The following is a 22,544-nucleotide window of genomic DNA, read 5'->3' as shown; positions in this document are numbered from 1 at the left end:
AATGGACAAGTATGAAAAAGATATAAATGAATTAATACATGAATAAACACGTAACCCTCCCAATACCCAGAAGGGTAGTACTGGTAAAATACCTCCATGGTCATTGGCTACCTACCAAATACTTCCTACTAGAGAACGTTATCTTGGAGAGCAAAAAAGGGTATGGATGAAGAAATAGTAGTTCCAGCAATATTATATGGTTGCAAGGCATGGGCTACAGAAAAGGTGGTGCAGATGAGGGTGCGTTTGTTGGAAATGGAATGTTCGAGGACAGTATGTGGTGTGAGGTGGTTTGATTGAGAAGTGAAAGGGTAAGAGAGGTGTGTGGTAATAAAAAAAAGTGTGGTTGAGAGAGCAGAAGAGGGTGTGCTGATATGGTCTGGACATGGTATTTTTAATCTTTTTCACCGTTTCTAAGAGAGGGGTATACAAAGTGCATGTGTGTCTTGTAAGGGGTGCAGTGGCTCTTGTGTTGACTGCACCATCTTGCTACAATACAAGGACCCTACTGGAAATAAGTTTGTAAAATTTTCATAGGTTATCCTAGTGGAAGCTACTATGTACCTTATTCTGATGAATTGCAGATGTGTATACCTATCACACATGAGTATACCTATCATAATATACTAGGGTCTCTGAATAAAGTCAATTAATCAATCGTTCAACTCTCTCCAAAACTCTTGCATTTACCTCCCTAACCACCTCATCCATAAACAAATTAAACAAGTATAGAGACATCACACACCCCTGCTGCAGACCAACATTCACTGGGAACCAATTACTCTTCTCTCTTCCTACACGTACACATGCCTTACATCCTTGGTAAAAACTTTTCACTGCTTCTAGCAACTTACCTCCCACACTATATACTCTTTACAACCTTCCACAAAGCATCTCTATCAACCCTATCATATGCCTTCTCCAGATCCATAAGTGGTACACACAAATCCATCTGTTTTTCTAAGTATTTCTCACACAGTCTTCAAAGCAAACACCTGATCCACACATCCTCTAACAGTTCTGAAACCACACTGCTCTTCCCTAATTTGATGCCCTGTACATACCTTTACCCTCTCAATCAATATCGTCCCATATAATTTCCCAGGAATACTCAACAAACTTATGCCTCTGTAGTTCAACACTCACCTTTATCCCCTTTGCCTTTGTAACCAAATTCTTTTTCATTTCCTGCTTTCTTATCCCACAGGATAGCAGGTAGGAAGCCAATGACCAGGAAGGCATACTACCAGTACTACCCCCCTGGGTATTGGGAGGATTAGTGACTGCTGCATAATGAGACAGCACTTCAGTGGTTGGAGAGTTAGTGACAGCTGCGTAGTGAGCCAGCACTTCAGCAGCTGTCAATTTGCATTCCTCTGACCCAGGTAGCTGTCTTTTCTTTCTACCTCACCCACATGTGGACTGCTGGTATTTTCTCCACAAACATACAATATCTCCTTGTCACACTTAAGTCACACAGTTCATTCTTCATAACTATAAATTTTCCTATGGTGAATCTTATGTGCTAGCCCTGCCTCCTGGCAAAATGGTAGGAGCAATAGATAGAAGCAGTAGGTAGGAACATTACGTAGAAGTAGTAGGAATGAACATTAGGCTGGAGTATTTGGAAGAAGTTGCCAGTACGAGCATCAGGTAGGAGCCTCTGCAAACACTGCACCAGAATTGCCCCCTGCCAGTGGCCTCTTAAGGATGAGGCACTAAAGGCTAAGAAGTGGCACTAGAGTCCACTAATTATGGAGACTGTTACCTGGCTACCCCCTTACAGGAATTCCAGAGAGGAACAGGCATGAAAGATGTAGACAGATAGATAGATAGACATACCTTTCCAACCACCCATGTAATAACTACCACATATACTTAATTTTTTGAATATCTTTTTCTTTCGTGGTTGCTCGCCATTTCCCGCATTAGCAGGCAGCACCAGGAACTATTATAAAGGCCACATTTACTCATACATATTCACTCATTTTTCCCCTTTAAGTGTGCAATTCAACAACATAGTAATACTTCATACAGTACTTTCTTTAATTTTCCTCTATTCAAGCAGAGGAATAACTGTTCTTCTATCTTCAGTATCCATGTCTGCATTGGCATTTGTATGCATTTTCATTCATACTTTGGTTAAGTCTGTCATTCTAGTTCAGTTCTGAGCAACTACTTTATAGGAAGATGCCTACTGATGAGTGATTAAACATCCCACCAAAAGTAGGTTATCCTGCACTGAACATGTTTACGTAATAGCTTACCTTGATCACAAAACCTCCCAGACCACCCTGTGCGGCAACGACATTTGTAGTCCAGACCCTCAGCCTTACGCTTAGGTTTGCATCGTCCACGGCGACACTTATGATTTTCACATGGGTCAGTTCTAGTAATGTCTTCCTCTTCCTTGTGCACTTCCTCCACTGCTGGTGGGTGTATCTACAAAATATAACATTGCAAATATTATGGGCCTACTGATAAAAACACAGTATACACATATGCTGCTTATCATTTAACAACAGCAGTCAATAAATAGGCTGCTCCTAAATCTTTAATGCTTTTCTCCACTACATTAAACAAAATCTTAGGTGATGCATTTAACAACAACAGATGAAAAATGGAACATCTGCATCATTACTAAAAATCACCAAACAATATACAGTAAACCCTCAATTCAGCAGACTGATAGGGGGAAAGGGTGTCCATTAATGCTGAAAGTCTGTTAAACTGAATGTAACCTATTTCTGTGCCACATTTATGTTCACATGCTTTTTTTTTTAACTCCTCTATTACTGTAGTGTTTAGTGTGTGGTATGATAATTGGGTGGAGGGCATCTAGCAGCAAGAAAACGCTTGCCAGGCAGTTGGAGGCAGGAGTCAGACTGGGATAGAGGTGATGCTATACCCTCCTGTGAAAGGATACTTTTTTATAATGAAGTGAGGACAGATTATCTGCTTTCATTGCACCTCTTAAATGGTGCAGAGTAGGGTTCAAACCTATGAGGGGAAAATTCCAAGTTATTGCAAGGGTGCTCACCTTCTTCAGGAGATGGGGGTGCACCCATGGATACTGCCTCGGACAGGGGAACCAATCTAGATAGCTAGGAGATGAAAACTTTCTAAAAAAGAAAAAAAATGGGTGGGGAATCATGACCCCATCTCCTCAGCCCACTTCCCCAGTCCAAAGGATGCACCGAAGCAGCAGTAAAGGCAGCCAAATGGATATTGAGGGGTAAAACAAGTGCTGGAGGTAGTCTCCAAAACAGAAAAGCAACTCAGGCTATGCTCCAATATCTCAAAACATCCCTAAGAGAGGGAGATAAGTCACAGTTGCAAGATGGTGTCTTGGTGACCTGGCAACATCATATGATAAACAAGTGATGGAGAACTGCTCTGCAAAACAGAGAGTGGGCCACATCAGAAAGCCAGGCTCTTGTGTAGGGCAGCCCAACAGGTGATGCCGCTACACTGCCCCAGCTGTCAGCGGGCACCTATGTCTGCATGCAGGACGTCACTTCAAAGAGGTTGGACAGGTTGAACGTGGTAGTGGAGGAGAAGCCGCACAGACATTACTCAGTGAATCCGAACGGCAGAAGCCACCTGTCTTTGAAAAACCAATGTCATCTATGCCCCCAGGTTTCACCATTCCCCATGACACACATGGATCAAGGGGAGTACCCATCAGCAGCAGCTTTGCCCCCCAGTTGTGGCAACACCCAACCTCAGGGGGCAGCGCCTTCACTATGTTAGACACTACTCCACACACTTGTAAAATCATGTTTGAGGTGGCTCCTATAAAGAATAAACACACTAATTTGTTATGTCATCTTCATTCTGCTCGCATGTAAAGGAAATGTATCGTTCCTGAGCAATGATTTGTATGTGTTTGCTTTTTGCTTTCTTTCTCTTTTCCTGTGCTACCTTGCCTGGGGTGGGCAGGTGGGGGGATGCTATTTCATGTGTAGTGAGGTGGCGACAGGAATGGATGAAGGCAGCAAGTATGAATATGTCCATGTGTATATATGTATATGTTTGTGTATGTATATGTAAGTATACGTTGAAATGTATATGTATGTATATGCACGTGTATGGGTGTTTATGAACATATGTGTGGATGTGGGTGGTTGGGCCATTCTTCATCTGTTTTCCTTGCGCTACCTCACTGATGTAATTATACAGCGATTAAGTATAATAAATGAAAATATTTTTTTTTTTTTTGCTGCAACAAAATGTCACATTTAGTTACCAAAATCTTGTGAGGGGATGTAGGGTTTTGAGTGTTGTATGATAGTTGAGTGGTGGGCACCCAGCAGTGTTTTACAATCATTTGACGTCATTTTGAATTGTAAAAATGGCAAAATTATTTAATAAATAAAGTCACAATTCTGAAATAACAGAAGCAGTATACAATATGACTGCACAATAGCTTGAGGCAGACTCAGACCAAAACAAAGCAAGTCTAACCCATGTTAGCAAAAACAAGTGCAATATGAAATGTGCATGTTGTGGCGTTTGAGATTTTTTCTATTTCTTTTTTCTTCTTTAAGTGATTATTAATCAATGTATTATATTATCATTTGTCTGTTAAATCTGAAATTTGTTATATTGGAACCGTTAAAATCGAGGGTTTACTGTATATATTTTTTATGCTGAAGGCTTCAGTCAAGGACAATGGTCTTGACCAATAACCTGTTCTATACTGTACTTTAAAAACTGCTAATGAGGTAAAGAAATAATCAGGAGAGAAATAACATGAGTTTTGAGAGTGAAAAAATTCTGCATATTAACCTTAATTGCTCAACACAATGCCAATCCTAAAACCCTCCAAACCATCCTCCTCCCTTTCCTCCTACCACCCTATACAACTTCTGTCTTCAGTATTCAAACTGTAAAACTGATCCACAACAGAATCAAGAAAAATATCCCACTCTCGCCGATTCAACAAGGTTTTAAACCCAACACCCCATCACCACATTACACTCAGACCTCACACAACATATCCCAGGTGGCAGCCAACTACAACACCCAATCACCATATCATTAGTGGCAATAAGACATGAACAAAGCATTTGAAACTGTCCCCTGCATCATTCACATATGATAGATACCTGATGCCACATATCACAATAATAACAAAAAGTTATTTAGATCATCATACTTAATCGCAGTGTCTCGCGTTAGTGAGGTAGTGCATGAAACAGACGAAAGAACGGCCCAACACACCTACATACACACATACATACATAAACTCCCACACACACACATATACATACCTATAAATTTCAATGTATACATACATATATGTAAACAGACATATACACTTGTACATATTCATACTTGCTGCCTTCATCTATTTCCATTGCCACCCAGACACACATGAAATAGCACACACACACACACACAGCCACGAGGTAGCACCAGGAAAAGACACACACACAAAAAAAAAAAAAGGCGACATTCGTTCATGCTGAGTCTCTAACAGTTGTGTGCAATGCACCAAAACCACAGCTTCCTTTCCACATCCAGGCCCCACAAAACTTTCCATGATTTACCCTACACGCTTCACATGGCCTGGTTCAATCCACTGACAGCACGTCCACCCTGGTATACTGCATCATTCCAATTCACTCTATTCCTTGCATGACTTTCACCCTCCTGTATGTTCAGGCCCTGATTGCTCAAAATCTTTTTCACTGCATCCTTCCACTTCCAATTTGGTCTCCCACTTCTCCTAGTTCCCTCTACCTCTGACACATATATCCTCTTTGTTAGTCTTTCCTCTCTCATTCTCTCCATGTGACCAAACCATTTCAACTCAACCTCTTCTGCCCTCTCAACCACACTCTTTTTATTACCACACATCTCTCTTACCCTATCATTAATTACTCAATCAAACCACCTCACACCACATACTGTACTTAAATATTTCATTTCCAACACATCCACCCTCCTCCGCATGACCCTATCAACAGGCCATGCCTCGTAACCACATAACATTGTTGGAACCACTATTCCTTCAAACATACCCATATTTGCTCTACGAGATAATGTTCTCGCTTTCCACACATACTTCAATGTTCCCAGAACCTTCGCCCCCTCCCCCACCCTGTGATTCACTTCCGCTTCCATCCACTGCTAAATCCACTCCCAGATATCTAAAACACTTTACTTCCTCCAGTTTTTCTTCATTCAAACTTACCTCCCAATTAACTTGTCCCTCAACCCTACTGAACCTTGCTCATATTCACATTTACTCTCAGCTTTCTTTTTTCACACACTTTACCAAACTCAGTCACGAACTTCTGCAGTTTCTCACCCGAATCAGCCACCAGCATTGTATCATCAGCGAACAACAACTGACTCACTTCCCAAGCCCTCTCATCCACAACAGACTGCATATTTGCCCCTCTCTCCAAAACTCTTAGATTCACCTCCCTAACCACCCCATCCAAAAACTTACATACACATACAGTATTTTCATTGTTAGACTTCCATCTCTTGTATGAAAAGTTCTTAGTATCATTCCACTCATTATGTCATCGTGAGAGCATTATCTCAACAATATGTTCCTTAAATTGAGGATTTTTATCTATAATGATTTCCAAGTCCTTGATGTTAATTTCGCTCTCTATTTCTTTTCCTAAGGCCTTCGTATGCAGGTGCAAAAACAGTGTTACTTGTCCCATGGCTTATTTGTTCAAATTTCTCTTCATCATATTCCATTAAGTTCTCTTCTGCCCACATCCTTTTGTTTCACTTTTTAGTTTTCCTCATTTTTCATTTTTAATCTCTCACAAGTCAGCTACAAAACATATGACTATATTCTCTTTTACATTCTTATCCAGGTCAGATATCATGATTTCAGAGAGTACTGAGGCTGATATCATTCCCTACAGGACATCCAAAAGCATTTCTTCATCAGGCATTTCTATTTGCAACTACTTTGAACTTTCAATCGATTAAAAATTCTTTGATCTATTTTCCACATAATATTTTGTTCTGCTACTTTCTTTAATATTCCAAAATTTGCTCTGTCAAATGCTTTTACAAAATCCATAAAAAAGAATCCAATCTTTTCCCATTCATTATCTAAGTTTCATACATCATTTATAACAAGCTAGTACATGTTTGAAGGCTTTTTCCCAAGTAAAAAACATGATGACCTAAAATAATGAGTTTGGTGGTAATAAAATATTCTCCTATACTTTTCTTTATTACTCTATCAAATACTTTAATTATATGTAATGTTAAGCTGATACTTACATTGTTTCGGCAGCAATCTGGACTCCCTTTCATGTACTGGTGATATATATGCCACTTTTCGTGCACCTGCTATGCTAGGTTCTAAGCTTTGTCTCAACACAGAAAATGTGGTAAAAATTGAAATGTTGCAACAAGTAATTATCAAATATAATATTCTTACCAATATTATCTGGAAAGTGTTCACATACAAATCCCAGAATTGCTGCACACCCCAGGGAGACTGGCCTTAGCCGCCATGACCCATATGGAAGTTACCAGCAACTCAGAGCCTTCAGACAAGTGCACTTACAATGGCTCTTTGGATAGTGATGTGTGCCAAAACTACTGAATAAGACAAAAGCAGACTCCATCTGCTTACAACAATACCTCTTTAAAGAGATGCATGATGCAATGGCTGATTTTTCATATTTCTCAGAGTTTGCTAACCTCTGCTTGGGTAAATACCATAATGCTAAACAATATCAACTGTTTACATGGGTGATCATACCAATTTAGATGTATCATCCATCAATCATATATTTACCTGAAGTTCATTGATAACTGAATTATTGTGATGACATTCTTCCTCTTTAGTTCCCAAACCTCTTGTAGATTTTGGAATCTGTTGGTCATTTCCATTCCCACTAAGACCTTGATCTCTCACAGTCTCCTCACCACCACAACCTGGAGAAACCTTATGCTGTTGTCCAGATCCAAGGTCTGTAAGACGACTATTCAGATACATACGCTCCATGCAACCTACAAAAAGTATCAAATTAGCAGATTAATAGAATATCTATAAACAATAAAGGAATAACAATTCATACTTTATGAATATTATAAAAGAAAAATAAGATTTTCATGTAATAAACTCCTTTCTGAGTTCTGATAAGATGGTCTCGTTTTGGACTATAGAAGAGAAATCCAAAACCATTGTTATGCAAAAACAAATAAATCCTTAACAATTTATGGACTGCATTAACAAAATCACATCAAGTTAATCAAGCCCATCAATAAATGGCAGCATTTCAACCCTGCTCTACTATGCTTGACTGGTAAGTAAAACTACAGTGTGTACCTTCAGTCTATTGTTTAGGTTCATTGTATAACTGTGATGCTATCAGTATGTTCAGAATTATATAAAGAAAAACCATACAAAAATGGGATACATCATTAGAGATCCTCCAGTCCCAAAGGAGCACATCTTACCTACTCCTGAATGGACAACAAACTTGAGGCTACAGGACCTCTATAAAAGAGGTCCTAGGGTTACATACTTAGCCTTGAACAAGTTGAGGTGTAAGAGTGACAGGAGTGGATTGGCCCATAGTAATTCAAGACAGGGGATGACAGTGCTGTTGTTTAGTTAGCAAGATGTTTGCCATTTGTGTTGCCCAAACTGAGGTATCAAAGGACTGGCTAAATGTAAGCATGGTGTCTATGCATAAGTGTAAGGAGGAAAAAATAAATGTCTGAACTACAATCATAAGCCTGTTTAATATACCTGGAAAGGTGTATGGGAAAATGGTGGCGGAGTAGTTGGTGGTATCCTGAAAGCAGTGGTAGAGGATGTGTGGACCAAATGTATAATACAAAAAACTTGAGATGGAAACGCTTGGAAAAAGAAGATTTGTATTAAGTATTTATGGATCAGGAGAAAGCATATGGTAGGGTTGCTATAGAAACCATGTTGAAAGTTCTATGAATATATAAAGTAAGAGGAGAGCTACTAAATCAAGAGACAACTTTGTAATTGACAAAATAGGCATGTATGTGTGTAGGAATGAATGAAGGGAAGTTGTTTCCTGTGTATGTGGTTATTCATCAAGTGTCTGATGTCAAAATGGCTGTTGAATCTGTTCATGGACAGACTAATGAAGGAAGCAGATGTGTGGATTTTGGAGTGAATGGTGGGTCAACATTATGTTTGGGGATAGGGAGCCAGGGAAGTGAGCCTGTTGCTAATTACTAATGATACAGCTTGAGAGGGCAACTCCAGAAGCTGGTGTCAGAGTCTAGGAGCATGTGTGAGAGAAGTTGAGTTAATGTGAACAAAAGTAAGATAATAGGGTGCAGGTGCAGCAGGGGGTTGAGACACAATGGTTTAAGAGTAAGTTTCAATGGGGAGGAAATTGGGAGCTTTAACCCTTATATGATGAGTACCTAAAAAATCTGTTCTAGTTTTGGGAAAGAAAGGCTTCAAATCTTATTTTTCATTAAAAGAAGGGTTACAATTTTGAAAAAAAAAAAAAAAAACTACAAAATTTGTTTCTCAATAGAGAAATAAAAATAAAGGATTATGGGAATAACTAAGTCTGCCTTTCACATCTGGGGTAGTTCTAGCTTTGCATCCCTACCAGACAGATTTGAGTCAAAAGTAATTCAACTTATAAACTGTTCCTGGGAAACTTTCAAACTTGACTTTTTTACCCTACACTCCAATGTTGGTTCACTTTCTCACTTCTATAGGTATTCTTGGGCTGCTTATGTGCCCCCAACACTAGCTAGACCACGCAATACTTGGCAAAACTGTGTGCCCCTACCACTAGCTAGACCACGCAATAACTGGCAAAACTGCAGCATCTCATGATTACAATGTGGCCTTTAGCAACTCAAAAGAGGGGACCATCTTGATACCTGCGTCTTTCCCTACACCTCTAAGATTTGGAACTCTCTACCTTCTTATGTCCTTCCCAATAACTATGCCCTGACACATATCAAAAGACAGGTTCTTCACTTCCTCCAAAATTTGAAAATATTTTCTCTAGCAGTAAGAAGTTTTATGAAGGGGTAAGGTGTGTGTACGAGTAGTAAGAGAGGGGAGTGAATGATTCCCAATGAAGCAATGTTGGTCTGTGGTACGGGTGTGTGATTCCACCATGGATATGGGTGGGGTGGTGAGGGTGGTAAATGCAAGTCTTGGAGAGACGGGCAAGTGTGCAGTTTGTTGGGAATGACAGGGCCTGGGAGGTAAGTTGTTGTTTGCCAATGATACATCACTGGTGGCTGATATGAGTGAAAAACTGCAGAATTTGGTGACTGAGTTTGGAAGTGTGTGCAAAAGGAGAAAGTTGAAAGTGAATATGAATAAAAGCAGGGTTATCAGGTTCAGTAGGGTTGATAGAAAATTTAGTTGGGATGTAAGTTTGAATGAAGAAAAATTGGAGGAAGTGAAGTATTTTAGATATCTGAGAGTGGACTTAGCAGTGAATGGAACCATGGAAGTGGAAGTGACTCATAGGATGACCGGTGTAGACCCCTTAATCCCTAATGTGTAAATGAACACATACTGTTTGTTGATCTGTGAGGAATGCGCATTTCCATGGAATATATACTGAACATTTGTAATGAACACATGAAACTTCACACAGAATGGTGTGCATACACAGAATCATTTAGATAAACATTTTATCTATGTACACAGGTAGGTAGCAATTGGGAGGAAGCCACTGAGCAGGGAGGTTTATTTCCAGTATTACCCGCCTGGGTATCATAAGGGTTAGTGATGGTTGTGTAGTGAGCCAGCACTTCAGTGGCTGTCAAACTGCACTCCTCTGATGCAAGTTGATGTCTTTTCTTTCTGCCTCACTCACACATGGACTGCTGGCATTCTATGCACAAACATACAATCTACTTGTCATACATAACACTTGACAACACTTACCTCACAAAACTCATTGTTTGTAAATCTAAATTTTCCTGTGGCAAACACTATCAGCTAACCCTGCCTTTTGGCAAAATGGCAGTAGCAATAAATAAAAGCAGTAAGAAGAGACATCAGATGGATCTCTAGCTAGCATGATTAGGTAGAAGAAGTAGGGAGGAACATTAACTGGTAGCATTAGCTGGAAGTAGTTAGTAGGAAAAATTAGGTAGGAGCCTCTGAAAACACTGCACTAGAGTTGCTCTCTGCCAGTGGCCTGTTGAGGGTGAGGTACTAAAGGTTAAGAAGCAGCACCGGATTTCACCAGTCATGGAGACTCTTGCCATGGCCACCCTCGAGGGAGTTCCCAAAGGTGAAAGGCAATAGAGACATATAGATAAATAGATAAAGGCACATGTATTTGAATAAATAATGTTTACTCTTACTCTCTTAATACATGTGCTTGTTGAACTATTTCATAGAGATGCTCTGTGGAAGGTATTAAGAGTATATGGTGTGGGAGGCAAGTTGCTAGAAGCAGTGAAAAGATTTTATTGAGGATGTAAGGCATGTGTACAAGTAGGAAGAGAGGAAAGTGATTGGTTCTCAGTGAATGTCGGTTTGTGGCAGGGGTTCGTGATATCTCCATGATTGTTTAATTTGTTTATGGATGAGGCTGTTAGAGAGGTGAATGCAAGAGTTTTGGAGAGAGGGGCAAGTATTCAGTCTGTTGTGGATGAGAGGGCTTGGGAAGTGAGTCACTTCTTGTTCACTGATGATACAGCCCACTGGAGGCTGATTTGGGTGAGAAACTGCAGAAGATGGTGACTGAGTTTGGTAAAGTGTGTGAAAGAAGAAAGTTAGGAGTAAATGTGAATAACAGCAAGGTTATTAGGTACAGTAGGGTTGAGGGTCAAGTCAATACATGTATATGAGTGGTACTACCTCGCTGACATGGGAAACAGTGATTATGTATAATAATTAATAAATAAATAATAGCCTCTACAAATTTCTTGCTTCTTCAGATTTTCCTTCTTGTCAGAAACAATCAACATCCATCTTCAACTTCAAAACTCCATTCCAAGCCACATACAGTATATTCTATGGAGATGACACAACAAATCTGTATCACAATATAATTTCCATTACTTTCTGTAACTATAATCAATGTTATATGTTTCAATTAAAGAAACTGTATACTACACATCTAAACTTTATGATTTAATAATTCTTACTTAATCTATGTGGCTTGGGAGACCTCGATTATTCATGAAACTTTTGAAAAGTGAAGGGTAAACTAATCATAACCATTTAAGTTTTTAAATCAGAATGATTATGTGGACTGTTAACTGTTCTTCGACATGTAGGGATGAAGCAACCAGAGGGCATAACATAAAATTAAGCAAGAATGTTAAAAAGATGTAAAGAAGTACTTTCATAGTATAAGACTGGTGGGTGAATGGCAAAGAATGACTGACAACATGGTAAATGCAGACAGCATACATATATTTACGAAGCTGAATGATAAAGAATGTTGAAGAAATGGAGCCCCCATGAGTACAAAACTTTCTCCCTTTAAAGTACATATAGGTAATCAAAGGGTGGGGTACCTATAAGCACAGATAATCGAGGTCTAATTGTAAAACTGGGTTATCTGTCACACTGAAGACTTACCATTGAAACTTACAGAATCCCTTAGGTGCCATTGGCTACTTGCAGACTGTGCTGCTTCTCTAGGAAGACCTCCAATGAAGAGGGGTGAAGAGACTTGAAGATACTCATTGGAACCATCATTAACAATGGAGCGAGCAGTGCCTCGATCTATACGCATGGTGAAGTTCTGCTTAATGGTAAGCAGCTCAACTGAATGCCATTCTCCATCATTTACAACTTCATAACTGTAATGGGAAGATATGATCATCACTTATTATCCTGAAGTTAACCTTCCAGGTTGGGAAACGTTAGCTCATATCTATATATTCAAATATGTCTGACCTGTGCCTAAGTTCTAACTGAGACTATGCCTTGAACAGAAGTGGAGATACCAGAAGTACATAAATATGTAACATCACTACAAAGGCCATAAATGAACAAAACATCCTAGACATATACTGGTACTAAATCTGAACAAGAAAAATAATATCTTAGTATCCTTTACAAACAATGCATCTGCTCCACACTAAACTATTCATCATCTTCATGTTAACTGCTAGGTCATAAGCAAATATACCTAAGCTGCAAACCACATAAATCAGAGTATTCACAACAATTAACAACTGCCGAGCAACCACAAATATTTAACATATGCACAGGACAAAAATCCTTCCAATGCAGTCTCACTTCACTATGCCTGGCACTCAGTTCTTTCAAAGTGCATTAACCCCTTCTCATCCAAACCACTCCATAATCAAACTCAAACCCCAAGCAGAAATAAAATACCTGATCCCTGCCCCGTGCTTCATGAACCTATAATCACAAAACACACATCGAGAAGATTTGATAGGCACTGAAGAACCATCCTCCTAACCCAATTTTAGACATCACTACACTCCCCAGACATATATATATTATGCTTTTGTGCTAGCATTATGTACATTACCTATCCCTCCAGCGGTACAAATGCTGTTTCAACAAACACAGGATCTAACATATGTAAGATGCAACTTCTACACTGGAGACACCGAAAAATCTACTCAACTGCCCTGTTCTCACCCAACAGAAACAGGCACACATCACATCACTTTATGATCTAATAACCAAAGTGGCATACTATTAATATGCATACAAAGCTTCATGTCTCTAACTATTATCATGGAGCTATGGCACTGACACACACACACACACATATACATACATACATATATACACACACACACACACACACACACACACACACATACATGCATCAAATACCAAATTGAAAAAAAAAAATGCTCAGGTGCAAACCCTTGGGGTTCACCTAGTATACATAGCTTTTAGTTCTCACTGTCATGTAACTATGACATCAGTAAAGGCATAAAAAGAATGAGGATACCAGGATAAGAAAGGTGAAACAGAAATTCTGAAAAGAATAGTATGAACAAGGCAGGAGAAAATCTAGGACATTTTCATAAATTATCAAAAGTAAGTTTTCAGTTAAATGGCAGCTAATCAGAATTAGGGATTCAAATGAATGAATTGGAGAAGATGATGTAAGGATATGTGAGGAACCAAAAACTGTTCAAGAGTGCTTTAACAGTCAAAGACACTAAACCTTCAACATCAGTGAGATGGAATGGAGAGATTCTAGAAAATATTTAGATGTCTAGAAAAGACATTAAATGCAAAGAGATTTTGATTCACACGTGGCTCATGGTCTACATGAAATTTCATCATATGTGCCATAGATGTGACCACAAATGCTTAATAAACCTCTTGGAATACTATTCATGATGTCACTGGAAAGACACAGAATGCCAAGGGAACAGAAATGGTCAAACATCATAAAAATCTACAAGAGGGGAGACTGAGAACAAGCAATGAACTACAGGCTGGTCTCACTGATGAGTATCATCTGTAAGGTTCTGGAAAAGATAAATATAAAGCAACTGGATAAATCTTTTTCTTTTTTTTATAAAGGAGAAACTACCCAAGTGAGAGACATTACAGTTTCGGTGAAAAGAGTTCATATGCAAAATCACTCTCATATTTCTTTGAGAGAGTAAGCTCTGTCTTAAACAAAAGGGGAAACCTGGGTGAACTGCAAGAAAGCATTTGACACTATCCAGCATGCAAGATGATTAAGAACTGGATCATCAGGCAGGAATAAAGGGGACACTGTTTAATGAATAGATGAACATCTCACTGGAGGGAAATAAAGGACTGGTCGAAGTGAATAATGGAGTGCCACAGGGTTCTCTTCAGGGGGCCTTCAATCTTCTTGAAACAACTAAGTGATTTACCTGGGGGTATGGACTCCTCCCTGATTTATGTTTACAGATGATGTAGTTCATAAGGAAAGTGAAAAGTGAGGAGTACTGCATCTACTTACAAAGGGCCCTAAACAGACTCCAATGTTGGTTTGATGCATTGTTGATGAAATTCAATTCAAGCAAATGTAAAGAAATGAAGATGGGAGAAAATGAAACTTATGTCTCAACATGATTATTATGTAGCAGGAAATAAGCTTCAGGGTTGTTTATGTGTGAGAAGGGCCAGGTCACTGGTAGGCCAGTGAGTTAATCACTCAACTTTGAGAAGAAAAAGCTTTCTATCTCAGACCAACAAATGTCCAATGAGATCCCCCATTACATCACAGGACCTGAAGGGTGAAGGAAAGGCTGCACCCACAGAAGTCGCAGGAAACTCCAAGTCAATTTCCAAGCACCATGGTAAAGTTTATATATCTCAGCATGTGCTGAAATACGTGAAATAGACAAAATCCATTCCCCACTGTGAGCCGAAGATTTAAACCTAGGAATACGTGGTGGACCAGTGAGTTATCCATTTGACTACAAAGTGGCAAAAGCTTTCTATCTCAGACTAACCAATGGTCAACGGAGATCCCCCATTACAACACATGATCTGAAATGTGAGGAAGAGCTCCCACCCACATGAGTTGAGAAGAAACTCTAAATCAATTCCTCAAGCACCACAGTAAAGTTATATCTCTTAGCATGTACTAAAACACATGGAAATGATGGAAACAATTCACCACTGAGTGCTGAGGAAAACTCACTGGCCTACTATATGGTGGTCCTGGGTTCAAAGCTTGCATCTGCATACAGGTGATAGAGTGACTGTCTTTTTGTTAGAAAATTCATCTCTTACCTAGTAAAAGATACTGTAAATTGCATTCTATATATATTTTTTCCATATAAATCTCTTCAATAGTTTTTTACCTAATGCATGAACTAATAATCATCTCCTTATTCTGAAAAAATACTGAAAGAAAAACTTATTTACTCTTTATCAGAGTCCTAAGCATTCTATTCATAATATTTATGTCACTTGGTGAATGATACAGTAAATTAAGTTACATGTTTTCAACAGTTTATAGTAGATTCATTATTCATACACTGACAATAAACACATATAGAGAAGAGGGTGGGAAAGTAGAGAGTTTACATTCACAGACTGGCAGGTGAATGATTGTCTTTTAGGTCAAAACATTCATATTTATATACTTTTCTTATACAATTCTCTTCAGTGATTTCTTACCTACAGTGTGAACTAATAATTATATACATATATCAAAAAAATATAGGAAGAAACTTTACCTAGTCTTTCTCAGTTCCAACTGCTCTTTTGTTCAAATCATTCATCTTAAACTCAATGAATGATATGATATATTACCTTATTTCATATACAGTTTCAATGAAATTTTCTTTAGTAAGCTCTCAACTAATTCATGCACTAAAATCAAATTCCACTTAAAGGAATAATGGGTGACAGAATGCTCACATTTACAGTGAGAGGAATGATTAATCGTCATTTGGTTCAAAGAACTCATCTCATAATGAAAGATACAGTATCTTTCATAAACAATGCTCTTTAATAGATTCTTACCTAATGGATGAACTAATAATTAACTACATATTCAGAAAAAATATACAGTAAAATATTTTCTAGCTTTTCTTGGAGTCCCAATCAATCTTCTGTTCAAGACATCCATCATAAACGTAGGGAATGATATGGTAAACTGTAATCATTTATCCAATTTTTAAATACAATTCTCTTTCATGGGTTCATGATACACTAACACCCCAAAAAATTACATATAACTAAAAATAATGGAAAAATGCATTGTACACATGAGCATGCATTCACAGAGAAGCAAGTGATCGATTGTCATTTGGTTTAACACATTGTCATTTGGTTCAAAACATTCATTTTTTCATCCAGGGAATGATAAAATTAATTGCATCTTTTATATACTCTTTCTTAACTCAATCTTCCTCAGTAGGTTCTTACCACTGCATGAACTAATGGCAAGAAGAAAAATTCATGAAAAACCATATCAAGCCTTTCTTAAGAGTCCCAGTAAATTTTTTACTCAAATCATTCATCTTACTCCATGAATAATGTGGTAAACTGCACTTTCCTGTGTATGTGTCTTTGGGACATTCTTGAATCATTCATGCACAAAAAATAAATTATGTATCAAGAAAAATAATGGAGAAATGGATGGTACAAAAGAGCACATGTATTTGCAGAGAAGTGAGTCTTTGCTTTCAAAACATTCATCAACGACTCAGTGAATGATATGGTAGAATGTATTTGTTTTCCTACACAAATCTCTTCAGTAGGTTCTTGCCTAATGCATGAACTTATAATCATCTGCATATTAGAAAAAAAAAGTTATCTAGTTCCTAGACTCCCAGCCACTATGCAGCATCAGAAGCAGAGTCTGAGTTGGATAATGATCCACTACATGAAAACAGGGTAGACAGTTGTCTGTCATTTTTTCATAAACTTTTGCTATTTCTTGCATTAGTGCTATCAACAGATGGCCTCACTCCCCCACATTCATTCTCTAGCTATAATACCTGTACTGCACACTATTTCCATTGTTCAAGTAATGTTTTGAGTATCATTTGGTACTTATTTCCATTATACGCATAGTATCTTGAGCATCATTATATGTTTTTAAGCATTTGGTTCTTAACCCCCTAATTATATGGAAATTAATGTACCTCTCTTGAGTTATATAACAACCCATCCATACAATAAAAGTGAGCTTTCATGCTGAGAAATGAATGGGTTTTACTGTTTTTAACCTAATACATGACAAAAGAAGAAAAAGCTTATCCCATACCTGAACATGTTGGACACTGGATAATTTCCAACATCAAACGACACTCTGATGCGGCCCTTGAAGAGTTCCACTGCAAGATGAGCTGACTCGCCTGTGTAGAGGAGCACTCCATCTTCCTGGTGAGTTCGGAAGTGAAGAGTTACGTTGGATGAAGGTCGAGTTTTGAGGGGCTCCAGTGCAAGGAAGGAGTCATTCACACCAAAATGGACACGTGTCAGGTACTCACAGTGTTTACCTAGAAAGTCAATCACAAAAATACTTCTTTAAACTATCACAGTAACATACCACTATGATTAAAGTATGATACAAATGTTTCAAAGATATTTTCAGAAGAGAAACAGTACTGATGATATGAATCTCTCATGGGATGTAACAATCATAAAATGGTGAGAATGATGTAATAAATAATCTCTCCATACAGAAAAACAGCATTCATCTGGAACTCTTTTCACAGCAAGCGAATTATTCTAAAGGGTAGTCAAGGGGTTAACTATCTCATTTTTTGCCTCTTTCATGGTGCTTGGATAAAACTTATTGGGGCCAGCTGATTTATCCACATTACTCCAATCATCGCTGATAGTATATCTTGAGCTTGTGTGTGAATTTGTTGCAGACATTCTCTCTTAACAATGAACCTATATTTGGGACCCAAAATGTATCTTTGTAAATACAGATGCAAAAATCTAATTCATCATTTTTGTCATGGTTTTCCTGTCCGAAGCAAGGGAATGTTTTCCATGATCAACAAAACAACCAACCAATTGACTGAGTGATGACTCTTCTGACATAACTATAAAACCCCATAGAGTTTCTTATGCTATTTTCAGCAATATGCACTTCATATTGCCTTTTAACTTGTCATAAAAGTCTCTTAGTTTCTCAAGGCAAATTTACCTAACTTACTCTATTATGTTAATTACTGGTCTCTTTGAGCTTCTCATGAGCTATATTTTTGGGCAACAGGCACTTGTTATTTCACCTGTTCCACCACCTTGGCTTTGTTTTAGAAACTGACCATCTACTAAGATTGGCACTTTTGTTCCCTACACAGCTTTGAAGGTCTCACTTTAGCTTTTCCATGCTACCTTCATGTCATTTTCATTGACCACATTATTCCAAGTTCGCCTGTCAAGAGCAATGTGCAGATCATTAAAACTTGCTTGTTTATAATAGAAATTTTTCTAAAACAGTCATGCTAACACACATAACATGCAGTGGAAATGGCCTCAAGAGAAATTTGAACCAAAATTTTCTCTAACTTCAACGTTATTACAGACATCCACTTTCATAATCAGAGTTACGTCTAAAATATTCTCATTACGAGTAGGTTTCTCGACTAACTGGATTAGGGCACAAGCAAGCAAATTTAGGTAGAGTCTTTGCCCAGATACTGGAATGGAATTCACTCCACTTAGATACTGGTATGTTACACTCTCCAGCTATGAATGATTCTTGTTCAATACAAATTCCAGCTAAATGATCATCAAATCTTTTGTCGACCTATGACTTTTCTTTTTTTACAAACTAGTTCTACGGCTATTTTCTTAAAAAAATGAAGTTGACATTCTTGATAGATACACAATTTTTTGCAATAGGATTAAATGGAGCTTCAACAAAGAGTGAGACACCACTGCCTATTCTTAAAGGAAGTGTACCATAGAACTGCTAATTCAGCTAGGAAATTTCTATGGTTGATATCTAACCAAGATTCAGAAGAAACAAACATATCACGATTTCCTTTAAATGCTGTCTTTTGTAATTCCAAAATTTATTATAGTTTCCAAACAAAACAAAACTGAGAAAAAGGTATTTTAAGATACATAGATTGTGACTGGGAAACTGTCCAGTATCCAACTGTTGGTTCCCCTAGCCATGAACTCAACCCTTCTGGAACAGGACAAGATGAAAAAGGTGTCTCATGGGTAACGGTGGAATCAGCAAAATTTGAAATGTTGTAATAAAGAAAAGTATTGGGAGTCATTCAAACCCAAATGTCATACACATTTAAATGATGGTGCAATGAGTAGCAAAAAAGCAAACCTAGCATGTATCTAGCCATCAACTAAGTAAAATGGGACAGATAAAAAGTGAACTCTTCCCACTATGTTTATCAACAGGTAATTGAAGCATTCTTTTATGGAAGTGTGATATAGGTCATCTATAAATGCCTGCAGAAGGCAAGTACCTATTCGGATGTAGATAGAATATTTGAAGACCAGCACTTTCCCAAAGTATGTGTATGATGTCTTTGCCTGATATGGTAATTCATGAGTAAATGAAGCTTAAGGATTTTTCCACTGCTTAATCAGAGTTGCAAGTGACATATGACATCTATACATGCCACTAGAGAGCATGGGCCTACACAAATGTGAATAAGAGAAGTTAAAACGTATACATTCAACCAGCATACTTTTCCTGTGAGATGCATAAACATCTACAGTACCAAAAATGTTAAAGTCCTAAACATTTAGAGTATATAGTTTAATGTCCATTACATTGTGTTACCTACCTGAAAAGCCAGGAGAACATTTACATACATAGTCCTTTGAATTTGCAGGAACAAAACAGATACCATTCTGACAATCATTTTGTTGACATGGTGAAGTCTGAAGGAACACAGCAGGGCCCACCTCACAGAATTTTCCTGAGTAGTCATTGATACACTTGCATGTATATTCATTGATCCCATCTACACATGATGCCCCATTCTGTTAAGACAAATCATAAGAATGACAGGATAATAGCAGAGCATTCATTGGGACATGTGTAATTACTTAACTTTAGAAAGCTGCAAACTACTAAAATTGTGCACTCAGAATCATCACCAGCTGCCTAGCAATCACAAAAACATAATACCTTTACAATGAAAATACTCCTAGTGCAGTCCTATCTTAACAAGCTTGGCACTCAGTTCTAAGCAACACCACTAGACCCCCACCCAACCCACTCTACAACTAACCACCAACCTCCAAGTAGGAATAAAAAGCTTACCATTGCCTCACACTTCAGTAACTTTTATCTCCTCACCCTAACATATATAACACTAAAGAAAAAAAATTCACTCACTGAAATAGCCTGACAAGCACAAAACAATCAACCTCCCAACTCGGTATTAAACCAACAGACACCACACTCCCTAGGTAAACATGAGTCACACTCTGGATATCTCCCATTACTAGTACATTACAAACAGTTTCAGAATATCCCCAAACTCTTTATGATTATGCTGCAACTACCCTGAAACAGTTTAGACATTTGGAGAGAATTTGTAAGGAAAGGTTGACAAAGAGGATATATGTGTTAGGAGTGGAGAGAACAAGGACAATGGGGAGACCAAACTGGAGATGAAAGGATGGAGTGAAATTTTTTTGAACAAACAGGGCCTGAACATGAAGTACGGTGAAAGGCATGCACGAGATAGAGTGAATTGGAATGATGTGGTATACTGGGGTTGACATGCTGTCAATTGTCTGAACAATGGCATGTAAAGCATCCTGTGTAAACCATGGAAAGGTCTGTAAGGTCTGGTTGTAGATAAGGGGCTACAGTTTTGGTGCATGAAAGAAAAGGAAAAAATGACAACATACATTCTTTTCTTCTCCCCTACACCTGACCACTGTCCCTGCATCAGCGAGGAGCACCAGGGACAGACAAAGAGAGACTGCATTCACTCACATCCATACCCTAGCTGTCATGTGCTGAAAGCACAGCCTCCTATCCACAACTAGGCCCACAGACTTTTCCATGGTTTCCACCAAGCAGAAAACTGAGAGTAAATGTGAATAAAAGTAAAGTTATTAGGTTCAGCAGGGTAGAAGGTCAAGTTGAGTGGGGTGTGAATTTGAATGGAGAAAATTTGGAGGAAGTGAAGTGTTTTAGATATCTGGGAGTGGACATGGCAGCAAATGAAACCATGAAAACAGAAGTGAGTCAAAGGGAGGGTAAGGGGGGAAATGTTCTGGAAGCACCGAAAAATGTATGAAAAGAGAGACTGTCAACTGGAAGGTATAGTAGTCACAACACTGTATGGATGCGATGCATGGGCTATAGATGAGTATGTGCAGAAAAGGGCGGATGCATCAGAAATGAAATGTACACATATGGTCTCTGAATAATAAGGGTTTACTGTAGCTGGTATGTGGTATTGCAGTTGAATTTATCAAGAAAGAGGCATATAAAGACAGGGATAAGTGGAAACTTCTTTGCTGTGGCCAATCCCTTGATAGGAATTCCCAAAAGTAATGGGCATCAGGGATAAATATGTAGATAGACAGACACATAGAGCTATAGACAGACAGATAAAGACTAGAGTATATAGTAAAAATTAAACTATCTAATACCTGGCACAAATGGTTTGCACAATCATCAATATTCTCAGTACAATTTTCACCAGTAAATCCACGAGAGCACTGACACTCATAGTGGGTGGAGTGGTCTATACAAGTGGCGTCATTCTTACAGGGATTAAATTCTTTGCTGCAGAAGGGTATCTTACGTTCACAGTAATCACCTGAGGGGAAAGAACAAAGTATTTCAGGCAATGACAAGAAAAAAAAGTCAGAATAACAAAGCTAATTAAAAACATCTTATAAGAAATATTTTTTGGTAAAACAGGATTGTACAAATATCTAATACTATGAGTACATTTGGAGAAATATGAATAATACATATACAATGGAGTACTGAAATCTACCTGTGAAACCTGGGTGACATTGGCACTTATATTCCTCCACAAGGTCAATACATGTAGAATTGTTTTCACACTTGTTGCCTGCACAGTCATCTATGTTCACCTCACATCGATCACCTTCAAACCCAGGAGGGCAGTGACAGCTACAAGACATGAAGAAAACTCTTTAT

General features: G+C 38.3%; 1 protein-coding gene across 1 annotated transcript in view; it reads right to left on the bottom strand.

Annotated features, from left to right (window-relative positions):
* Nucleotides 1-22,544, bottom strand: part of LOC139759459 (protein slit-like) — a 1,061,304-nt gene that overhangs the window by 16,321 nt on the left and 1,022,439 nt on the right. The window contains 7 exon segments of the mRNA XM_071681610.1: nucleotides 2,268-2,442; nucleotides 7,790-8,004; nucleotides 12,563-12,786; nucleotides 17,685-17,919; nucleotides 20,194-20,392; nucleotides 22,025-22,194; nucleotides 22,378-22,517. Coding sequence (XP_071537711.1) covers nucleotides 2,268-2,442; nucleotides 7,790-8,004; nucleotides 12,563-12,786; nucleotides 17,685-17,919; nucleotides 20,194-20,392; nucleotides 22,025-22,194; nucleotides 22,378-22,517 — 1,358 coding nt within the window.

This window comes from Panulirus ornatus, chromosome 33 (genome assembly GCF_036320965.1).
Source record: "Panulirus ornatus isolate Po-2019 chromosome 33, ASM3632096v1, whole genome shotgun sequence".
NCBI lineage: Eukaryota > Metazoa > Arthropoda > Malacostraca > Decapoda > Palinuridae > Panulirus > Panulirus ornatus.
This window is presented reverse-complemented; position numbering and strand designations above follow the sequence as displayed.